This window comes from Myotis lucifugus, unplaced genomic scaffold (genome assembly GCF_000147115.1).
Source record: "Myotis lucifugus unplaced genomic scaffold, Myoluc2.0 scaffold_477, whole genome shotgun sequence".
Taxonomy (NCBI): Eukaryota; Metazoa; Chordata; class Mammalia; order Chiroptera; family Vespertilionidae; genus Myotis; species Myotis lucifugus.
This window is the reverse complement of record NW_005871525.1, coordinates 227,269-244,985: the sequence shown is the minus strand read 5'-3', so window position 1 is coordinate 244,985 and position 17,717 is coordinate 227,269. Positions and strand designations below refer to the sequence as shown.

At 39.7% G+C, this 17,717-nt stretch overlaps 1 protein-coding gene across 1 annotated transcript in view; it reads right to left on the bottom strand.

The window, feature by feature from the left end:
• Window positions 1-10,625: 10,625 nt before the first annotated feature.
• Window positions 10,626-17,717, bottom strand: part of GLO1 (glyoxalase I) — a 35,571-nt gene continuing 28,479 nt past the window's right edge. Inside the window, exon 6 of the mRNA XM_023744581.1 lies at window positions 10,626-10,869. Within this exon, the coding sequence (XP_023600349.1) occupies window positions 10,733-10,869 (137 nt within the window). The 3' untranslated portion in view covers window positions 10,626-10,732. The remainder of the gene's footprint in view (window positions 10,870-17,717) is intronic.

Here is a 17,717-nt window from a genome sequence, read left to right as displayed (position 1 = left end):
CAATAAACTTTAAAAAATAAAAAATAAAGTAAATCTCATAGGTACAGAACACAGAGTGATGATTGCCAGAGTTGGGGGGTGGGTGAACTATACAAACTTACCTAGTTATAAAATAAATAAGTCATGGGGATGTAACACAAAATGGTGACTATCCTATGCTGGGGTCCAATCCCAGCAGGTCCAGGGGTCCCCAAAGGTGTGGACGGAGCCGGCGAAGAAGGAATGACACGAAGACAGCCTTCAGTTGGTCAGCAGCCTAGTCAGGACCTATAGCCAGGATCTCCAGCCAAAGTTCTGGTCGGAGTTCTGGTCAGGAACTGATGAGGATCTGACGTTTATTGTCTTATTACATCCGAATTTATACCAGCCGATTCCAATCCCGTCAATTTCTATTACAAGGGTTAAGGTGTTTCTCATCTCCATTCCAGGGAGTAAAGACCATGTAGCTTAATTACCCGCCTGGCACTTAATTAAGGGGTTGTATCCCCTCCCTAACCTCAGGGAAAGATCCCCACCTGGGGAAACAACCTTTCTCAGAGAGGTGACCTTGGTTAAAACACATGGCGCTAAAGGGAGCAAACATATTAAAAACAGTATGCTACATACGCCAGGTCCACTGAAACACATGCTGTGCAGGTGCCTCTTTCCTGCAGCGACTGCGTCAAGCAGCAAGGATGGACCGGCCTCCGGCAATCCTATATAATAAAAAGCTAATATGCAAATCGACCCAACTGTGGAACGACTGGTCGCTATGACGCGCACTGAACACCAGGGGGGAGACACTCAATGCAGGAGCTGCCCCCTGGTGGTCAGTTCGCTCCCACAGGGTGAGTGGGCTCATGGCTGGTGAGCGCAACGGCAGTGGTGGGAGCCTCCACTGCAGGCGGGCGGTAAGGAACAAGGGGTCCCGGACTGCGAGAGTCCCAGACTGTGAGAGGGATGTCTGCCTGCTGGCTCAGGCCCAATCCCCTGCCCCCTGCCCCCTGGGATCAGGCCTAAGCCAGCAGGCAGACATCCCCTGAGGGGTCCTGGACTGCAAGAGGTCACAGGCCGGGCTGAGGGACTCCCTCCCCCCCTCAGTGCACGAATCTCATGCACTGGCCTCTAGTACTTAATAATAGTGTATTGCATATTTGAAAGTTGCTAAGAGAGTAGGTCATAAACGTTCTCATCACAAGAAAAAAAATTTAAGAGAAACAAGTATAATATACCATAATTTTATAATCCTGTTTTGGTATTTCTTCTTTCCTTGATATAACTTTTAAAAATGGAAATAATATAGGCCTATTTTCTGTTTCAGTTTTTATTTACTGGGTTATTCTGTGCCAGGCACAGAGAGAATGCAGAAATTAAAGATATAGTTCTTGCTCTCAAGGACCAGCAATCTAGAACTGCGATGTCCAGTATGGTAGCCTCTAGCCATATGTGGCTACATTTAAATTAAATTAAATTTAAATTCGGTTTCTCAGTCAGACTAGTCATATTTCAAGAGCTCAATAGCCACATGTGGCTAGTGGCTAGACAGTGCATGTATAGAAGCTTCTATCATTGCAGAAAGTTCTATTGGATAGTGTTTATCTAGAAGTCATGTGCGGATCAGACAGGCAAGGTAGGCACAGTGATTTCAGACTAAGAAAAATCATGTGTTAAATGCATAAAAATGATTTGGGGGCATGTTGAGTCCTACTTCCAGAGGTTCTGATTTGAGGGGTACCATGTGAGTCTGTTTTCAACATATACCCTATGTAACTGTGATACAAAAGGTATGCAAAAAATCAAAGTAGGATATGTGGGAAACACCCAGTAGACTTATTCTGAATTTCCCATCTAAATGGCATCTGGATGCTTTGACTCATTTAAATGTGATTTAGAAAGATAAGAGTGCTGGGACTATCTGTCCCTTAAAAGTTATGGAACATTGCCTACCCATTGTGTCTCAAGACATATCAAAGATTATTATGTATCTGAGTCATGTATTTTAAATACCTGAAAAGATGATAGTTTTAGTCAACATAGGCTAGACTATGCAACAATTAATATAATCCCAAAATATGATGGCTTTTTCCAGAGGAAAAGAACATCTCACATTAACACATTCTCAAGCCAACGGTGACAAACATCAGCTCTACTCACAATTCATGTCAAACTACCACAGAACCAGCCTCAGGGGAGCCAGGAAGTGCATCCTATCAGGCTTCCAGAAAGAGAAGAGAACCAGGTATCAGTGAGCAGCACTAATGATTACCACAATGATGGTAAATAAAACTTGGTGATCACGTCACAAGAGAGATGAGACCTCCAGACACGTAGTGGGGATGGTGGCTGGCAAAGATGTGAAGGACTTAGGATGAGCTTTTAGAAAACTTCTTGACTAGAGAAAGAAGCCAAAATGAAATGACCAAGAACAAAATGTTAAGTTAGAGTGTTTTCTGGACAAACATCCTTGACTACTTCTCTTTTCTAAAGAGAGGCCTGATCCTGAAAGGGATCTCATCTGAGGCTTCAGGTTCTTGAGAGGATGATGTGGGGCATTGTGATTCAGGCACAGGGACACATCTGTGCACTGATGTACTATGCCAGAGAAAGACTGGGGAGCCAGCAGCCTCCAGTCTCTATCTGAACTTAGGGAAAAGATCAGTCCAGTGGCTGCCTGAAGTGCCCCAGGAAGTTGACCCTTGCATACCTCTCAGTAGAAGAATAAAAGCAGCACTGGGCCAAGCCATTTGATTCCACTGACACCGGGAGTTGCCTGTTCTGTTTCTTTCTTTTTGTCTTGGTTTACTTCCTTCAAGTAAATGCCTCTATTGACTTGTGATATGACATTTCCATTGTCCGCACACATCTGTGTGTGTATGGTAGACTGATAACTCTTCATAGGTATTCAGTGATTTGCCTTGTAGATAGATTTCATTTGTTTGCTGTAGTGAACTTAAGCATGGCTATATGACTAATTTTGGTCAGTGAAATGTGAGCAAAACTAATGTGTCAGTTACAGCTGAAACTTTTATGCTCTGTCCCTTTGCCAAGATGACCAACAATATTCCAGATAAAGACTGTGTCAATAGCTATAACTGAAACAATTAGTGGACATATTGTAAGGCAGGAATAAAACTTTGTTGTAAGTCACTGAGACTTGAGGGATCATTTGTTACTGCTGCATAATCTAACCTATACTAACTGATAGATTAAGTCATTGAAACCCATCAGGCTGGCAGGCAATGATGGATTTGGAATGAACAATAAGAGAGAAATATCTGTTCTAAAATACTATATTAGAGGAACTGACAGGTGGGATTTCTTGATTAAGGCATGGAGAGGGGTATTTTTAGATTAAATGGGCAAGAATTGGAAGGAGAGTAAAATCAAAGGCTAACTGAAAGACTAGAGAAATGTTTCTAAAATCCACAACACAAAAAATATCAAGGCAAATAATCTAAAGAAAAAATGAGAAAATGAACTAAACAAGTGTTAAATAAAGTAGAAAATGCCAAAAAAAATATGAAAAGATGCTCAACTTCACTTGTACTGAGGGAAAGTCAGATCAGATGGGAGTGTGAATTGTTGCAACGTTCCTGAAAAGTAATCTGACAGCATCTACAAAAATTTAAAATGTACTTACCCATGGATCCTTATAAAAGTCTATATTCCCCTCAAAAAAAAAAAAATCCCTATAGCCTTGGTCGGTTGCTCAGTGGTTAGAGCAAAGGTCATGGGTTAATCATTCCCTGTCAAGGTCATATACCTCAGTTGCAGATTCCCCAGCCCTGGTAGGGGTATGTATGAGAGGCAACCGATTGACATGTCTCTCTCACATCAATGTTTCTCTCTTTCTCTCTCTCTCTCTCTCTCTCTCTCTCTCTCTCTCTGTCTTCTCTTTCTCAAATCAATCAATAAAATTGTTTTAAAGAATAGGATATATAGATATTGACCTGTTAAGATGTAATTGATACACTATTAAGAGTAAAAAGGCTAGTTGAAGAGCACTATAAGAATATGATGTTATATTTGTAAAATATTTTAAAGGGGGAAAATTTTGACTTACACATAATATATGTATGAATTTCCTATTTTCATGTAACAAATTACAGCAGCAGACATTTGGTGGCTTAAAACAACACACATTATTTTCTTAGACTTTCTGGAGGTCAAAAGTAAAAAAATTTGTGTCATTGAGCTGAAATCAAGGTGTAGGTGGGCCATGCTCTCTCCAGCTTCTTGTGGCTGCCAGTATTCCTTAGCTTGTGGCCATCTCATTCCAATCTTTACTGTCATTGTCATGTTTTCCTCTTCTGTGTCAAATCTATCTCTGTCTCCTTCAAAGGATACTTAATATTGTATTTAGGGTCCACCCAGATAATCAAGGATAAAGGATCTCCTTTTCTCAAGATCCCTAACTTAATCGCATGTCCAAAGACTATTAGAATCTGGATATTTTGGGAGCCATTATTCAGCCCACCACAACATGTTTATATTTATTTATGAATTTAAGGATAGATATACACCAATTTTTAATATGTTCCTTCAAGATGGGTGTGTTTGGGGAAGGAGAGGGAAGCTATTAATTTTGTTTCTATATACTTTGGCTAAAAATAATAAAGTAGAACTTTAAAAAAAAGATAAGAGCAAAAATTTGACATAAATGCAAACAAAAAGAAAGCAGAGGTGGTAATATTAATTTCAGACAGTGAAATTTAAGGCCAATGGCATTACACAGAAAAACTTGATTTTTTTATGTGATAAAAGCCCAATAAATGAAGATATGTTATAAACCTTTATATATAAAATACTATAGGAGCAAATTATGCAAGGCAAACATTTTTCTAAAATGCAAGATTTTCATAAAACTACAACTTTATAAGAGGACTTTAATATATGTGGGTTTTTTTAGAATTTTTGCATCAAGTAGACAATAATGATGATGATGATAGGAGAAGGAAGAGCAAAAGAAAAAGAGGAAGAAGAAGGAGGAAAAGCTGAAGAAGAGTGAGGGGAATGGGGATAGTAGCAGTTGTGGAAGATTTTAATTAAATTCTCAGTGACTTTGATGTAACAGTTTTATTTTTTTTATGATGTACTAGTTTTAAATAGAACTTAGTATCCCATAACAGAAGATACTTATTGTCCTTTCCAAGAAACATCCACAAAAATCAAGCATATGCTTCTTCACAAAGAAAGAAAGAAATGACACAGTTCACATTCACCAGCCACAATGCAACGAACTACAATTAACATCAAGAGGATACCAAGATAGGATTTATCTTCTTGAGTTAAAGAGAAAGGCAAATCAGAAATTACAAAAATTATAAAATAATAACAGCAAGAGCCTGCATATGAAAAGCTGTGGTATGTGACCAAAACAGTTCTGAGGAAAAAAACATTTTTAAATGTACTTTTTAAAAATTATTTTTTTATTTTTCAATTACAGTTGACATACATTATTATTATATTAGTTTCAGGTGTACACCTCAGTGATTAGACATTACATAATTTACTAAGTGATCATCCAGATAGAATATTATTGACTATGTTCCCAATGCTATACTTTACATCCCCATGACTATTCTGTGACAACCAATGACTATTCTGTGACAACCAATTTGTACTTCTTAAACCTTTCACCTTTTTCATCCATTCCCCCAAAACCCTCCCATCTGGCAACTGTCAAAATGTTCTCTGTATCTATGAGTTTGTTTCTATTCTGCTTCTTCCTCTTTTTTTAAAGATTCATTTGTTAATAAATATGCATTTTTGACCATTTTATTGTTTTTTACTTCTTCTTCTTCTTCTTCTTCTTCTTCTTCTTCTTCTTCTTCTTCTTCTTCTTCTTCTTCAACAGTGGTTCTCAACCTTCCTAATGTTGTAGTGACCCCCAATTTCATTGTTACAAATTGAACATAATTAAAGCATAGTGATTAAACACAAAAACAATATGTAATTATATATGTGTTTTCCAATGGTCTTAGGCGACCCCTGTGAAAGGGTCGTTCAACCCCCAAAGGGGTCACGACCCACAGGTTGAGAACCACTGTTCTAGAAGACCAGTGGTTCTCAACCTTCTGGCCCTTTAAATACAGTTCCTCATGTTGTGACCCAACCATAAAATTATTTTCGTTGCTACTTCATAACTGTAATGTTGCTACTGTTATGAATCGTAATGTAAATATCTGATATGCAGGATGGTCTTAGGCGACCCCTGTGAAAGGGTCGTTCAACCACCAAAGGGGTCTCGACCCACAGGTTGAGAACCACTGTAGAAGACCCTTTAACATTTCATATAATACTAGTTTGGTGGTGATAAATTCCTTTGGCATTTTCTTGTCTGGGAAGCTCTTTCTCTGTCCTTCAATTTTAAATGCTAGCTTTGCTGGGTAGAGTAATCTTGGTTATAGGTCCTTGCTTTTTATCGCTTTGAATATCTCTTGCCACTCTCTTCTGGCCTGCAAAGTTTCTGTTGAGAAATCATCTGACAAGTCTTATTGTAGATAACTAATTGCTATTCTCTTGCTGCTTTTAAGATTCTCTCTTTGTTTTTAATCTTTTGCATTTTAATTATGATACTTCTTGTGGGCTTCTTTGGGTTCATCTTGTTTGGGACTCTCTGTGCTTCCTGGATTTATAAGTCTATTTCCTTCACCAAGTTAAGGAAGTTTTCTGTCATTATTTTTTCAACTAAGTTTTCAATTTCTTGTTCTCGCTTCTCCTTCTGACAACCCCATAATATGAATATTGGTACACTTGAAGTTGTCCTAGGGCTCCTTACACTATCCTCATTTTTTTTTAATTCTTTTTTTTTCTAATCTGATTGGGCGGTTTGTTTTTTTGTTGTTGTTTTTTCTTCCTTATATTCTAAGTCACTGATTTGATTCTCAGCTTCACCTACTCTACTATCAATTTCCTGAAATATATCCTTCGTTTCAGTTAATGTATTCTTTATTTCTGACTGGTTCCTTTTTATGTTTTCTATCTCCATTTTTATGTTTTCTTTCTCTTTATTGAAGTTCTCACTAAGTTTATATACTGTTCCCCTAAGTTCATTGAGCATCTTTATAACCATTGTTTTGAACTCTGCATCTGGGAGATTGCTTGTCTCCATTTTGTTAGTTCTTTTTCTGGAGTTTTGTTCTGTTCTTTCACTTGGGCCATGTTCCTTTGTCTCCTCATTTTGACAGCCTACTTGTGTTTATTTCTATGTATTAGATAGAGCTGCTATGTCTCATGGGTTTGGTAAAGTGACCTATTGTAGTAGGCGTTCTTTAGGGTCCAGTGGCACAGCCTTCCCAATCACCCAAGCTGAACACTCCAGGTGTGCCCTCCCTGTGTGGGCTGTGCACACCCTCTTGTAGTTGAGCCTGGATTGCTATTAGCACATCAATGGGAGGGATTTACCCCCCAGGTCTATCATCTGCAAGGACTGGCTATGATCACTGACCAACAAACTCTGATCTCCATGGTGGACCAGCTGTTCAAGGCCCCACCCCACAGAACAGGCACCCACTGAGTCTGCCCCTTGAGTGTGTTGTTTGTGGAGGTGGTTGAGTGGTGGTGCTTCATCATGGTCTGAAACAGTCCACCAGGTGCTCTGACTCTGGAACCTCCCATGAGGTTCAGGTCAAGGTCAGCTGCCACCTGTGTTCTTCTGGGGCCAACTGCCATGAGCTACAAATCAAACTTCAGATGGGCTTGTGCTGGGCTTGGAGGTGCCAGGCCAGGCTGAGCTGCTAACCAAGACTGGATGTTGCTAATGCCTGGCCTGGGGCCACTTAACAAAATGTATAGGCCAGATACTGCTTGTTTGAAAGATTTTAGGAAAATCAGAAGCATGGGCCAAGACAGGCCATGTATGGAAGACCACTGGAGAAACAGCTTGGTTGGCCTCAAATTTGGGTGGGGTAAGACTTCAGGGAATCACCAGGGCGGGGCAAACAGTGTGAGCCAGGTTGATGGAGTCTCAGATGTAGTACCCACCTGCAGGCTGGGACCCTTCCCTCCTCAGTGGGGCCTCCTGCAGCTGAGGTATTCCTCCTGATTTTTATCTGCCACACATGGGTGTGGGACCAGCCCATTATGCATCTCCTACCAGTTTCTACATGGCTTCTTCTTTAATTCCCTTCTTTAAATCTGTCGTAGGACTTTCATTCAGCCAGATTTCAGGCATTTCTGCATTATGGTTGTTCTGTAGTTTAGTTGTAATTTTGATGGGGTTGTGGGAGGATGGGAGAACCATGTTTACCTACGCCACCATCTTGACCAGAAGTATCTTGAGATTTAAAAATATTGTCAATAAGGAAAGAAATCATTCCACTTAATGGAGGTGCAGAAATAAACTAAGAAATTGGCATGCAGGGAGATATAGAAGCGTACCAATCAGTTATTGCCATGAAATGTTGTGTAACAAATAGCCACAAAAATGTCATTGGCATACAATTAGCATTTATGTCTTACTCATTCACATCAGCTAAGATCATCTGCTTCAGGCCATGGGACACCTGGGGTGTCTCTGCTCCATGTGTCCCATTCTGGGATTCAGGCCAGAAGGGCAGTAGTTCCCTGGAGTATATTCTTCTCTTGGTGATGGAAGACCAAAGGGCCCACTTTACAGAAAAGGAGGTTCAGCAGTGAGCACAGGACAATGGAACCCTCTAGACCCATCACACTCTGCACCACCCAGAAGTTGCTGCTCTGAGAGAGTGATGAAATGGTCTTTGAAGATGCAGCTGAGGTGCCAGCTTGGAGATGATACCCTGCAATGATGAGGTGCTATCCACCAGACACATTATATCCCCTAAATCAATTATCATCATTCGTGCTGTACTCCCAATAGGTATTATATGGGTTCAGAAACCAAGGGTTGGAGGTGGAAATATAAGCAGCCCCTCTGACTACCATTGCCCCAATTATCCATTGGGAATTTTGTGTTTCCTGTCACAACAACTTTAGGTTCTGCTTGCCTAGAGGCCCTTCTTCCCCAAGGGGAACGCTTTTACCAGGCGACAGGATGAGTCCCATTGATTTCTTTTATTGTGGTAAAATACACAAAAGATAAAATTTACTATGTTAATCATTTTAAAGTATACAGTTCAGTGGCTTTAAATACATTTACATTGTTGTGAAATGACCACCACCATCCTTCTCCAGAACTTTTTCGTCTTTCAGACTGAAATTCTGTACTTATTAAGCAATAATTCCCCATTTCCCCCTCCCTCTAGCCCAGGGGTGGGCAAACTTTTTGGACCGGAGGGCCGGAACAAAAGCATGGATGGAGTGTTTGTGTGAACTAATATAAATTCAAAGTAAACATCATTACATAAAAGGGTACGGTTTTTTTTTTTTTTTAGTTTTATTCATTTCAAACGGGCCGGATCCCGCCTGCGGGGCCCGTAGTTTGCCCACGGCTGCATTTGGAAACCACCATCTGTCCCTATGAATTTGTCTGTTTTAGGTATCTCATGTAATATAAGTGGAATCACACAATATTTATCCTTTTGTGTCTGGCTTATTTCACTTGGTGTAATATCTTCAATTTTCATCCATGTTGAAGCATATATCAGAATTTCCTCCCTTTTTAAGGCTGAATAATATTCCATTGTATGCATACACCACATTTTGTCTATCCATTCATTCATCAATGGACATCTGGGTGGTTTCACCTTTTGGCTTTTTGTGAATAATGCTGCTACAAACACTGGTGTACAAATACCAGTTTTAGTCTCTGCTTTCAATTATTTTGGGTATTTACTGTTATATGGTCTCTTCCAGGAATTTTCCTTGGCAGAAGGAAGCTGCCTTACTCAAGGTAGATTCCCTCTTTGGGGGCATGTGCATCAAATGACTAGTCATTGTAGGGGTACAAAGGCAAGGCCTGGCCCCCTGGCCTCAACCCGTGACCTTTCTAAGAGACCACCCCAGTTTCAGAGCTCCTCATGGAACTGGCGGAGGCCTCTATTGCCACTGTATTGGTTAAACCTGTCCTCCTGCCTGATTGCGGTTTTTTCACTCCCTTGAAGCATGGTTGCTGAAAGCACTTCCAACTATACCACCTGTAGGCCAGTCTCCCTTTCTGAGCCTGTTCCCTGGGCACCTACCTACAACACTGTCCTCTACCTACGGCTTTGCAGTGCTAACTTTCTCATAAATCTAGTATACATTACCTGAGGATCTGTTTCTGGACTTTCTATTCTTTCCCTTTGATCTATATGTCTATCATTGTACCAATACCTCACTGCCTTAGTCATTGGGGCATTAGAGTAAGCCTTGACATCTGGTAGAAAAAGCTATCCAAGTTTGCTTTATCACTTTATCCATGTCTGCTTGGCCCTTTGCATTTCTATATACATTTTAGAACCAGCTTGCCAAATTCCATAAAAATCCTTCGCTGAGTATGGCTGGGATTTCATTGAATCTAAAGGTCAATTTAGAGATAACTTATTTCTGGTTATTGATTCTTCTAATTTGTAAACATGGTATATCCCTTCATTTATTTGTTTTTAAATTTGTCATTAAAATTTTATTGTTCTAGTTTATAGAGGTCTTACAAATCTTATTAGATTTATTCCTAGGTATTTCATGTTTTATTTGCTATTTTAAATAAAGTCATTTAAAAATTTATGTATATTGATTTTTGCATATTGAGTTTCTATCCAGCTATTTTGCTAGATTCAGATTTCTTTATTAAATCCTCACTCTCTGGTCTCCAGTCCATTTACAAGTCATATTCCTGCAGATGCTGGAGATCTTACTGAAGGAGGAAAGCAGGTGAAAACAAAATGCTGAGAACCTGGGAGAATATGTCCTCAATGGAACCGGGTTTGCATGTAGTACACCAGGAGGAACAGACGAGTGTAGAGGAAAACGGCCAGGAGTGTGTCAGCTCTGAAGAAAAGCAAAGAGGAGGGACTATCAGAAACAGACAAGTCATTTATGTCATTTGGAAAGAAGGTTGGGACTAGCCAAGAGACACATAGTAATGATGGCGGTGGGGCTGCAAGTGAAAGGATAAGGGATGTCCGGAAGGGCTGCAGAACAGATAGATGTCACATGGTTTTGTAGCATTAAACCTGCAAATCCATGGGGAGTGCTGACACTTAGGGCAGCTGTTCTCAGAGTGTGGCCCCTGACCAGCGGCATCAGCAGAGTCTGGGAACTTGTTAGAAAGGCAGATTCCAGAGCCCACCTCCAGCCTACTGAATCAGAACTCTGGGGGTGACAAGCCTTCCACGGGATTCTGATACCTGCCAAATTATGAGAACCACCACTTTAGGAGTGGACTCTTCAAATTAGTCCAGATGCTGTAATTGCCACTAATAGCCCAAAATAGGGTAGTTAGTATGGCTTTTGAACCTATTTTACTCTTGCCGACATTTTGCTTCCTGCGCTCTAGTTGTTCTGTGCAGTTTGCCTCTTCGGACTATAATGTTCTCCTGCAGGATTTGTCTCATACTGACTCCCAGCCTCTTCTTCTATGAGAACACTTCATATGATTGTGTGCTCCTAGTCATACTCAGTACACTCCTCTATCATAATAATGGGATATAAATCCTTGTATCCCATGGTTCATGTGGCATATTTTGAAATATTAACTTTTCTCCCTGCATTTCTGTAACCCATGGCATTTCCCCATTCAGACAGCTGCAACGTAGGCTTGGGGATGTTAAAAAGAAAAAAGGCCGTTAACTTTCAAAAATGGAAACCTTCATACTTTGGGTTGAGGAGGGAGTCAGGAGGGAGAGCTCCACCACCTGGTGAGGCCCTGTGACGAGGCTCTACCTTCCCCTGCGCCTGTGGGTTAAATGGAGGGAAATCACATCTGAAATGTGGGAGTCTGCAGATCTAGAAGGCGAGGGTCCCTGTATTTGGCTTCCCGGGTGGGACCCCCTGGAAGTCAGCAAGCTCCATGGGAAGAACTGGCTGTGAGAGATGTCTACTAGATAAGACCTTATACAAACCTCAGGGTTAGCTTCCCGCGGTCTCACGTGATGCCAGAGCAGCAGAATGATCCAATGCTCCCTAGGTAAGTGTTGTGCAGAAGTCTTAGCCCCAAAGATTTCCCTGTAGGCTAACATAGCATGGAAATAGATGAATGAAGCAGCAAGTGAGGTGCCAAACCTGAAGTAGCCTCAACAGTGAGAATGAATGATGGTCTAACAGCAAGCTACACAGATTTACAACAAAGGACTATTTAGGGTACTTGACATTTTAGCAAATGCCAATAGGATGGTTCACCTGTGGAAGATCAGATGCCCATCTTCCTCCAACCTTCTAGACCAGTGGTTCTCAACCTTCCTAATGCCGCGACCCTTTAATACAATTCCTCATGTTGTGGTGACCCCCAACCATAAAATTATTTTTGTTGCTACTTCATAACTGTAATTTTGCTACTGTTATGAATTGTAATGTAAATATCTGATATGCAGGATGTATTTTCATTGTTACAAATTGAACATAATTAAAGCATAGTGATTAATCACAAAAACAATATGTGTTTTCCGATGGTCTTAGGCGGCCCCTGTGAAAGGGTCATTCGACCCCCAAAGGGGTCGCAACCCACAAGTTGAGAACCACTGTTCTAGACAGTAGAGGAACCTAAGACTTTACCTCAGAGAAAAGCCTCAGGAAAGTTCCTGAGTTTACTGAGATTGTTCCCACCTACCCCCTCAGAAAGTGGGGGCTTTAATTATGTGCAATTAGAAATTCCACTTCTTACACCCCTGAGTTTGTGGGTTAGATACATGTCCCTTATGTTCATTACCACAAATGAGCGTTTTACTATTTTTATAATAGAGGGTGAAAATAATTCCTATTTTTGGATACACTTCTCTGATATTAGTGGCTTTAAAAAGGAGCCTGTACGACAGTGCTTTTTTATTCACACCGATCCCCCGGGGATCCTTTGAAAGTAAAGATTCTGATTCAGTATGTCTGCGGTGAAGCCTGAAAGCCTTCACTGTTAACTAGCATCAGGGGATGTGATGCTGCTGGTACAGAGACCATCCTGGGAAGAGTGAGGCTGTTTCAAATACTGGTCGGTGGCTATGCTACAATGGTTTTCAAGATGCATCGACTGGCACTTTCCTAAATAAATACAGGGTGGTGCTTGTGCCTAAACTGTACCAGGTACTTATGGTACAATTTCAGACTACAACTGAATATGCAAAATGAATGTAAGCAACAACAACAAAAAGTTCATTCAGAAAAAGTCAGCTAAGAGTGGGTAGTGTGGACAAAAAGATAATGCCACCTTCCTTCATGGGCTAGCAATGACCTGTTTCAACTTTTACAATTTAAATAAAGTTTAAATGTCACTGAATTGAATTTGCTTATTTAGAATTTTAAGTCCTTTTAAACATATAAAGCATTTTAAATATATAAGAGCATCTTTTAATCTTTATTATATGTTACCATATTAAATAGAAGTTTAGATAGCAGACAAGAACATGTTCATTTAAATACTTCAGTTTAGCTTTAGCCAGTTTTCTCAGTGGATAGAGCAGTGATGGCGAACCTATGACACCTCTGACACGAGAATAGATTTTTTTGGTTGATTTTTCTTTGTTAAATGGCACTTAAATATATAAAATAAATATCAAAAATATACATCTTTGTTTTACTATGGTTGCAAATATCAAAAAATTTCTATATTGTGACACAGCACCAGAGTTAAGTTAGGGTTTTTCAAAATGCTGACACGCCGAGCTCAAAAGGTTCGCCATCACTGGGATAGAGCATCGGCCTGTGAACTGAAGGGTCCTGGGTTCAATTCTGGTCAAGGGCATATACCTCAGTTTCAGGCTCCTGGCCCTGGTCCAAGGCATGCGGGAGGCAACCAATAGATGTGTCTCTCTCACATTGGTGTGTCTCTCCCTCTCCCTTCCACTCTTTCTAAAAATCAATGGAAAAAATATACTCAGGTGAGGATTAAAAAAACAACAACTTCATTTTACTCAAAAGGTCAAAATAGTAAATGTTAGCAAATTAAGCAATATATCTCAGTTTTTATAGATTTTAAAAGGAAATACTTGCTCATTTTAGAGAATTTGGAGAATACAGAAAAACCTAAAGAAGGAAATAAAATCACTGGTAATCCCAGCAGCTAAAGCAAATCAGAACTTGGTACATGTTCTTCTAGTCATTTCTTTGTATACTTGTTTCTTTTAAAATAAAAAATCAAGAACATATGTTCATTAGTTTGTATACTGCATTTTCCCCCCACTTAATATCTCATGAGCATTTATCCACATCTTATTTTTAAATCCCCACCCAAGTATATGTTTTTATTGATTTGAGAGAGAGGAAGGAAGGGGCGAGGAGAAGAGTGAAACATCGACAGGTTTCCTCTCATATGTGCCCCAACTGGGGACTGAACCCCACATCCCAGGTATGTGACCTGACCTGAAATTGAACCCGAGAGAGACCTTTTGGTATATGGGACGATACTCCAACCAACTGAGCCACACTGGCCAGGCCTCCACATCTTTAAATATTCTTTGAGAATACAATTTACTGGTGTAAAAATAAATAATATTCTACCATCTGTGGTGTTAGAATAGTTCATTTATTTTCCCATTTTTATACATTTAAATTGTTTCTAAATTTTTCGATCTATACTAATAAAAGGGTAACATGCTAAATTAGGGCGGATGTCTTCTTGACAACCTTCAGGATGTCCTTCCGGAGAAAGCCATAGTGGCTGCGAAGGGCCCAGGCTCAGATTGGCAGTGGCAGCAGCAGCAGGGTAATTGGGGCGGTGCCTTCCCCTGATCCGCCAGGTTGCTTCCCACAGAGGGAGGCTAGACTGCGGCTTAGGCAAGGGCTGAGGCAGAGGCAGTTAGGGGTGATCAGGCCAGCAGGGGAGCAAGTTGAGGACGATCAGGCCAGCGGGGGGGGGGCAAGGTAGGGGTGATCAGGCTGGCAGGCAGAGGCAGTTAGCCTAAACCAGCAGAAGGACATCCCCCTAGGGGTCCCAGATTGGAGGCTGGGCTGAGGGACCCCTCCACCCCCCATGCACAAATTTCATGCACCAGGCCTCTAGTTATGAATAATGATGGATGCAACAAATTGTATATAATATTAAAACAAAAATCTGATTATTTCCTAGGAAACAGAATTCTCAGAAAATAACAATAGTACCAGATAAAAGGATGAATATTTTAAAGTCTATAATGACTCTTGAAACATATTGCAAAATCAGTGTATCAATAGTTAGGATAATGTTTATAAAAGTGCCTATTTCATTACAACTACAGCAGTCATAGATACTGACATTTAAAAAATCGTCTATAATCATTCTAACATCAATGACTCAAATTGATGCATTAAAAATATCCTGTAATCTTTGCTAATATTGATAGGACTCAAATTGATGCATTTTCAGTAAAAATTCTGTTAACCAACTTCCACTTCACTAATGATTGGATGAACCTGGCTCATCATTTCCTCGATAAAGAACTGATGTCCCGGCAGGCTAATGTACCTAGCTGTCCACTCTCCAGGGCATCTGTGCACTCCTACTTCCCTAATGAGCTGTGTGCTTATCAAGTCAGTTGTTTCCATTACCAACATGTTCAAGCCAGTTATCCTCGTAAGTACATAATTTAATGAAATAAAATGAGTTTATGTAAAAGGCAAATTGAACATTCTAGAGGACTGCAAATAGCTAAAATAAATGGCTGCTGAACTAGTGGCAAACAAAAATATGTAAGAAGGAAAGCATAAAACGGTGGATTCTGAACTCAGATTCCTTTGTAAATACTTTAAGTTCACACTCTATAGAAACTGGAATTGGGAGTCTTAGACCAGACCAGTGATTCTCAACAGGGCAGTACTGACCCCTAGAGGTTGTTTCAGAAACTTGTGGGGCATTTCTGGTTAGGTTTCAATACTGGTATTTAGTGGACGAGGAGCAGAGATGTGAAATTTCCTGTAATGATCCGAAAAACTTTGTGAAGTCTCAGTGAGTATTCATTTAGGTATAAAGCCATTTTTCCCCTGTAGGAGAACTCCCCACACCTTCAGTGTGGGCTTCACATACCATTTCCTTGCAAAGAGCACAGTGTGGAAGTGGGGTGGGTGGTGGAGAATAACGTTACCATGGACACAAGCCTGACAACAGCACTGCAGCCAGGTGATCAGGGTGAACGCCAGTGACACATCATGCTGACAGCGTGTGCCTTTGAGGGGATGAGAAGGGCCCTTTACCTCTTGTCTTCCTCCTGAAAACCCATAGCCTGTTTCATCATGAGAAAATTTTCAGAAAATTCCAACTGAGAAACACTCTACAAAGTATCTGACTAGGGCTCAAAACTGTCAGGTACCAAAAACAAGGAAAGTCTGAAAAACAATCACATTTTAAAGGGGCCTAAGCAGACATGAAGACTAATATAATGTATGGTCCTGTAACAGAAAAAGTAGGTAAAAACAAAAATCTGAATAAGGTATAGACAGTTAATAATAACGTATCAGTACAGGTTCATTAGTGGTGACAAATGTACCATACTAATCTTTTAAAAATAAGGAAAACTGGGTATGGGGTATATGGGATCACCTCTGTACTATTTCTGCAACATTTCTATAAATCTGAAACTATTCTACATATTTTTTAAAAAATTGTAAAATAAAAATTTGCAACTAGCAGACAAGTAAGTCCTAGAGATCTAATGCACAGCATAGTGAATCGTCAACAACACTGTTATGAACTTCAAACTTGTAAAGAGACTAGCTCCTCACTGTTCCATCACAGAAATCACAATTATGTGATGTGATAGAGGTGTTAGCTAATGTTATGGTGGTCATCATTTTGCAATCTATAAGTGTATCAAATCAACACATTGCATGCCTTAAACTTACAGGATAATGTATGTTAATTATATTTCAATTTTAAGAAATTATAAAGCCTGATTTTTATTATCTGAGCCTGTAACTTCTATTTTACTTATTTGAACATATAAAGTCTTAATATTTACTAGGGACAAAACTATCCTATAAAGAGGAGTATTATTCTTTTATTCAAAATTTCAGAAAGAATTGAACACCATTTTGGAAAATGATGTTTCCAACAGTAATATTATTCATCGTCTTTAACCAGTAAAACACAGCTATTATCAGTATGCATTTACAGTTGTAACATTATAGCTCTTCATGAATCATGAATTGTCTTTATTTTAAAATATCAGTGTTACAGTACTCTATTGAAGTTTTACTTCTTCCATACTTAAGAGTAAGCACCTGACTAACTCACTGTTTTCTAGTATAGCAGTATTTGATTTACTTATTGAAATATTTTATTAGAAATTGATTCCATTTATCCTTTATATTACAATAAAGGCATTGGATTTACCCTTTTTAAAATTGTGTATATAGGAAAGTTACATATAAATTTCATTTTAGGATAGTGGGTGTGATGGATGTTAGAAATGTTCTGATTATATTATAACAGAAAGTGTCTGCTAAGTCTGAGAACCACAATCTTGGACTAAAATCTTTCTGAGGGCAAGAAATGTTTATTTTTTACTGCACCTTGTACCAACTGGACCTCAATATTTAATTTCATCATTGCAGTTTCTTTTTATGCCTACTCAGAAGCCATTATTCGCTCCTCCATTCTGGCCATCTCAATTTTAACCCAGTGTCTGCCCTCATATGCAGGCAACTTGGGTAAATACAATCCATTTCAGCCAGTGGTTCATTCCCTGCCAGTGATTAGAGCCAGGCAAGTGACCCAGGTA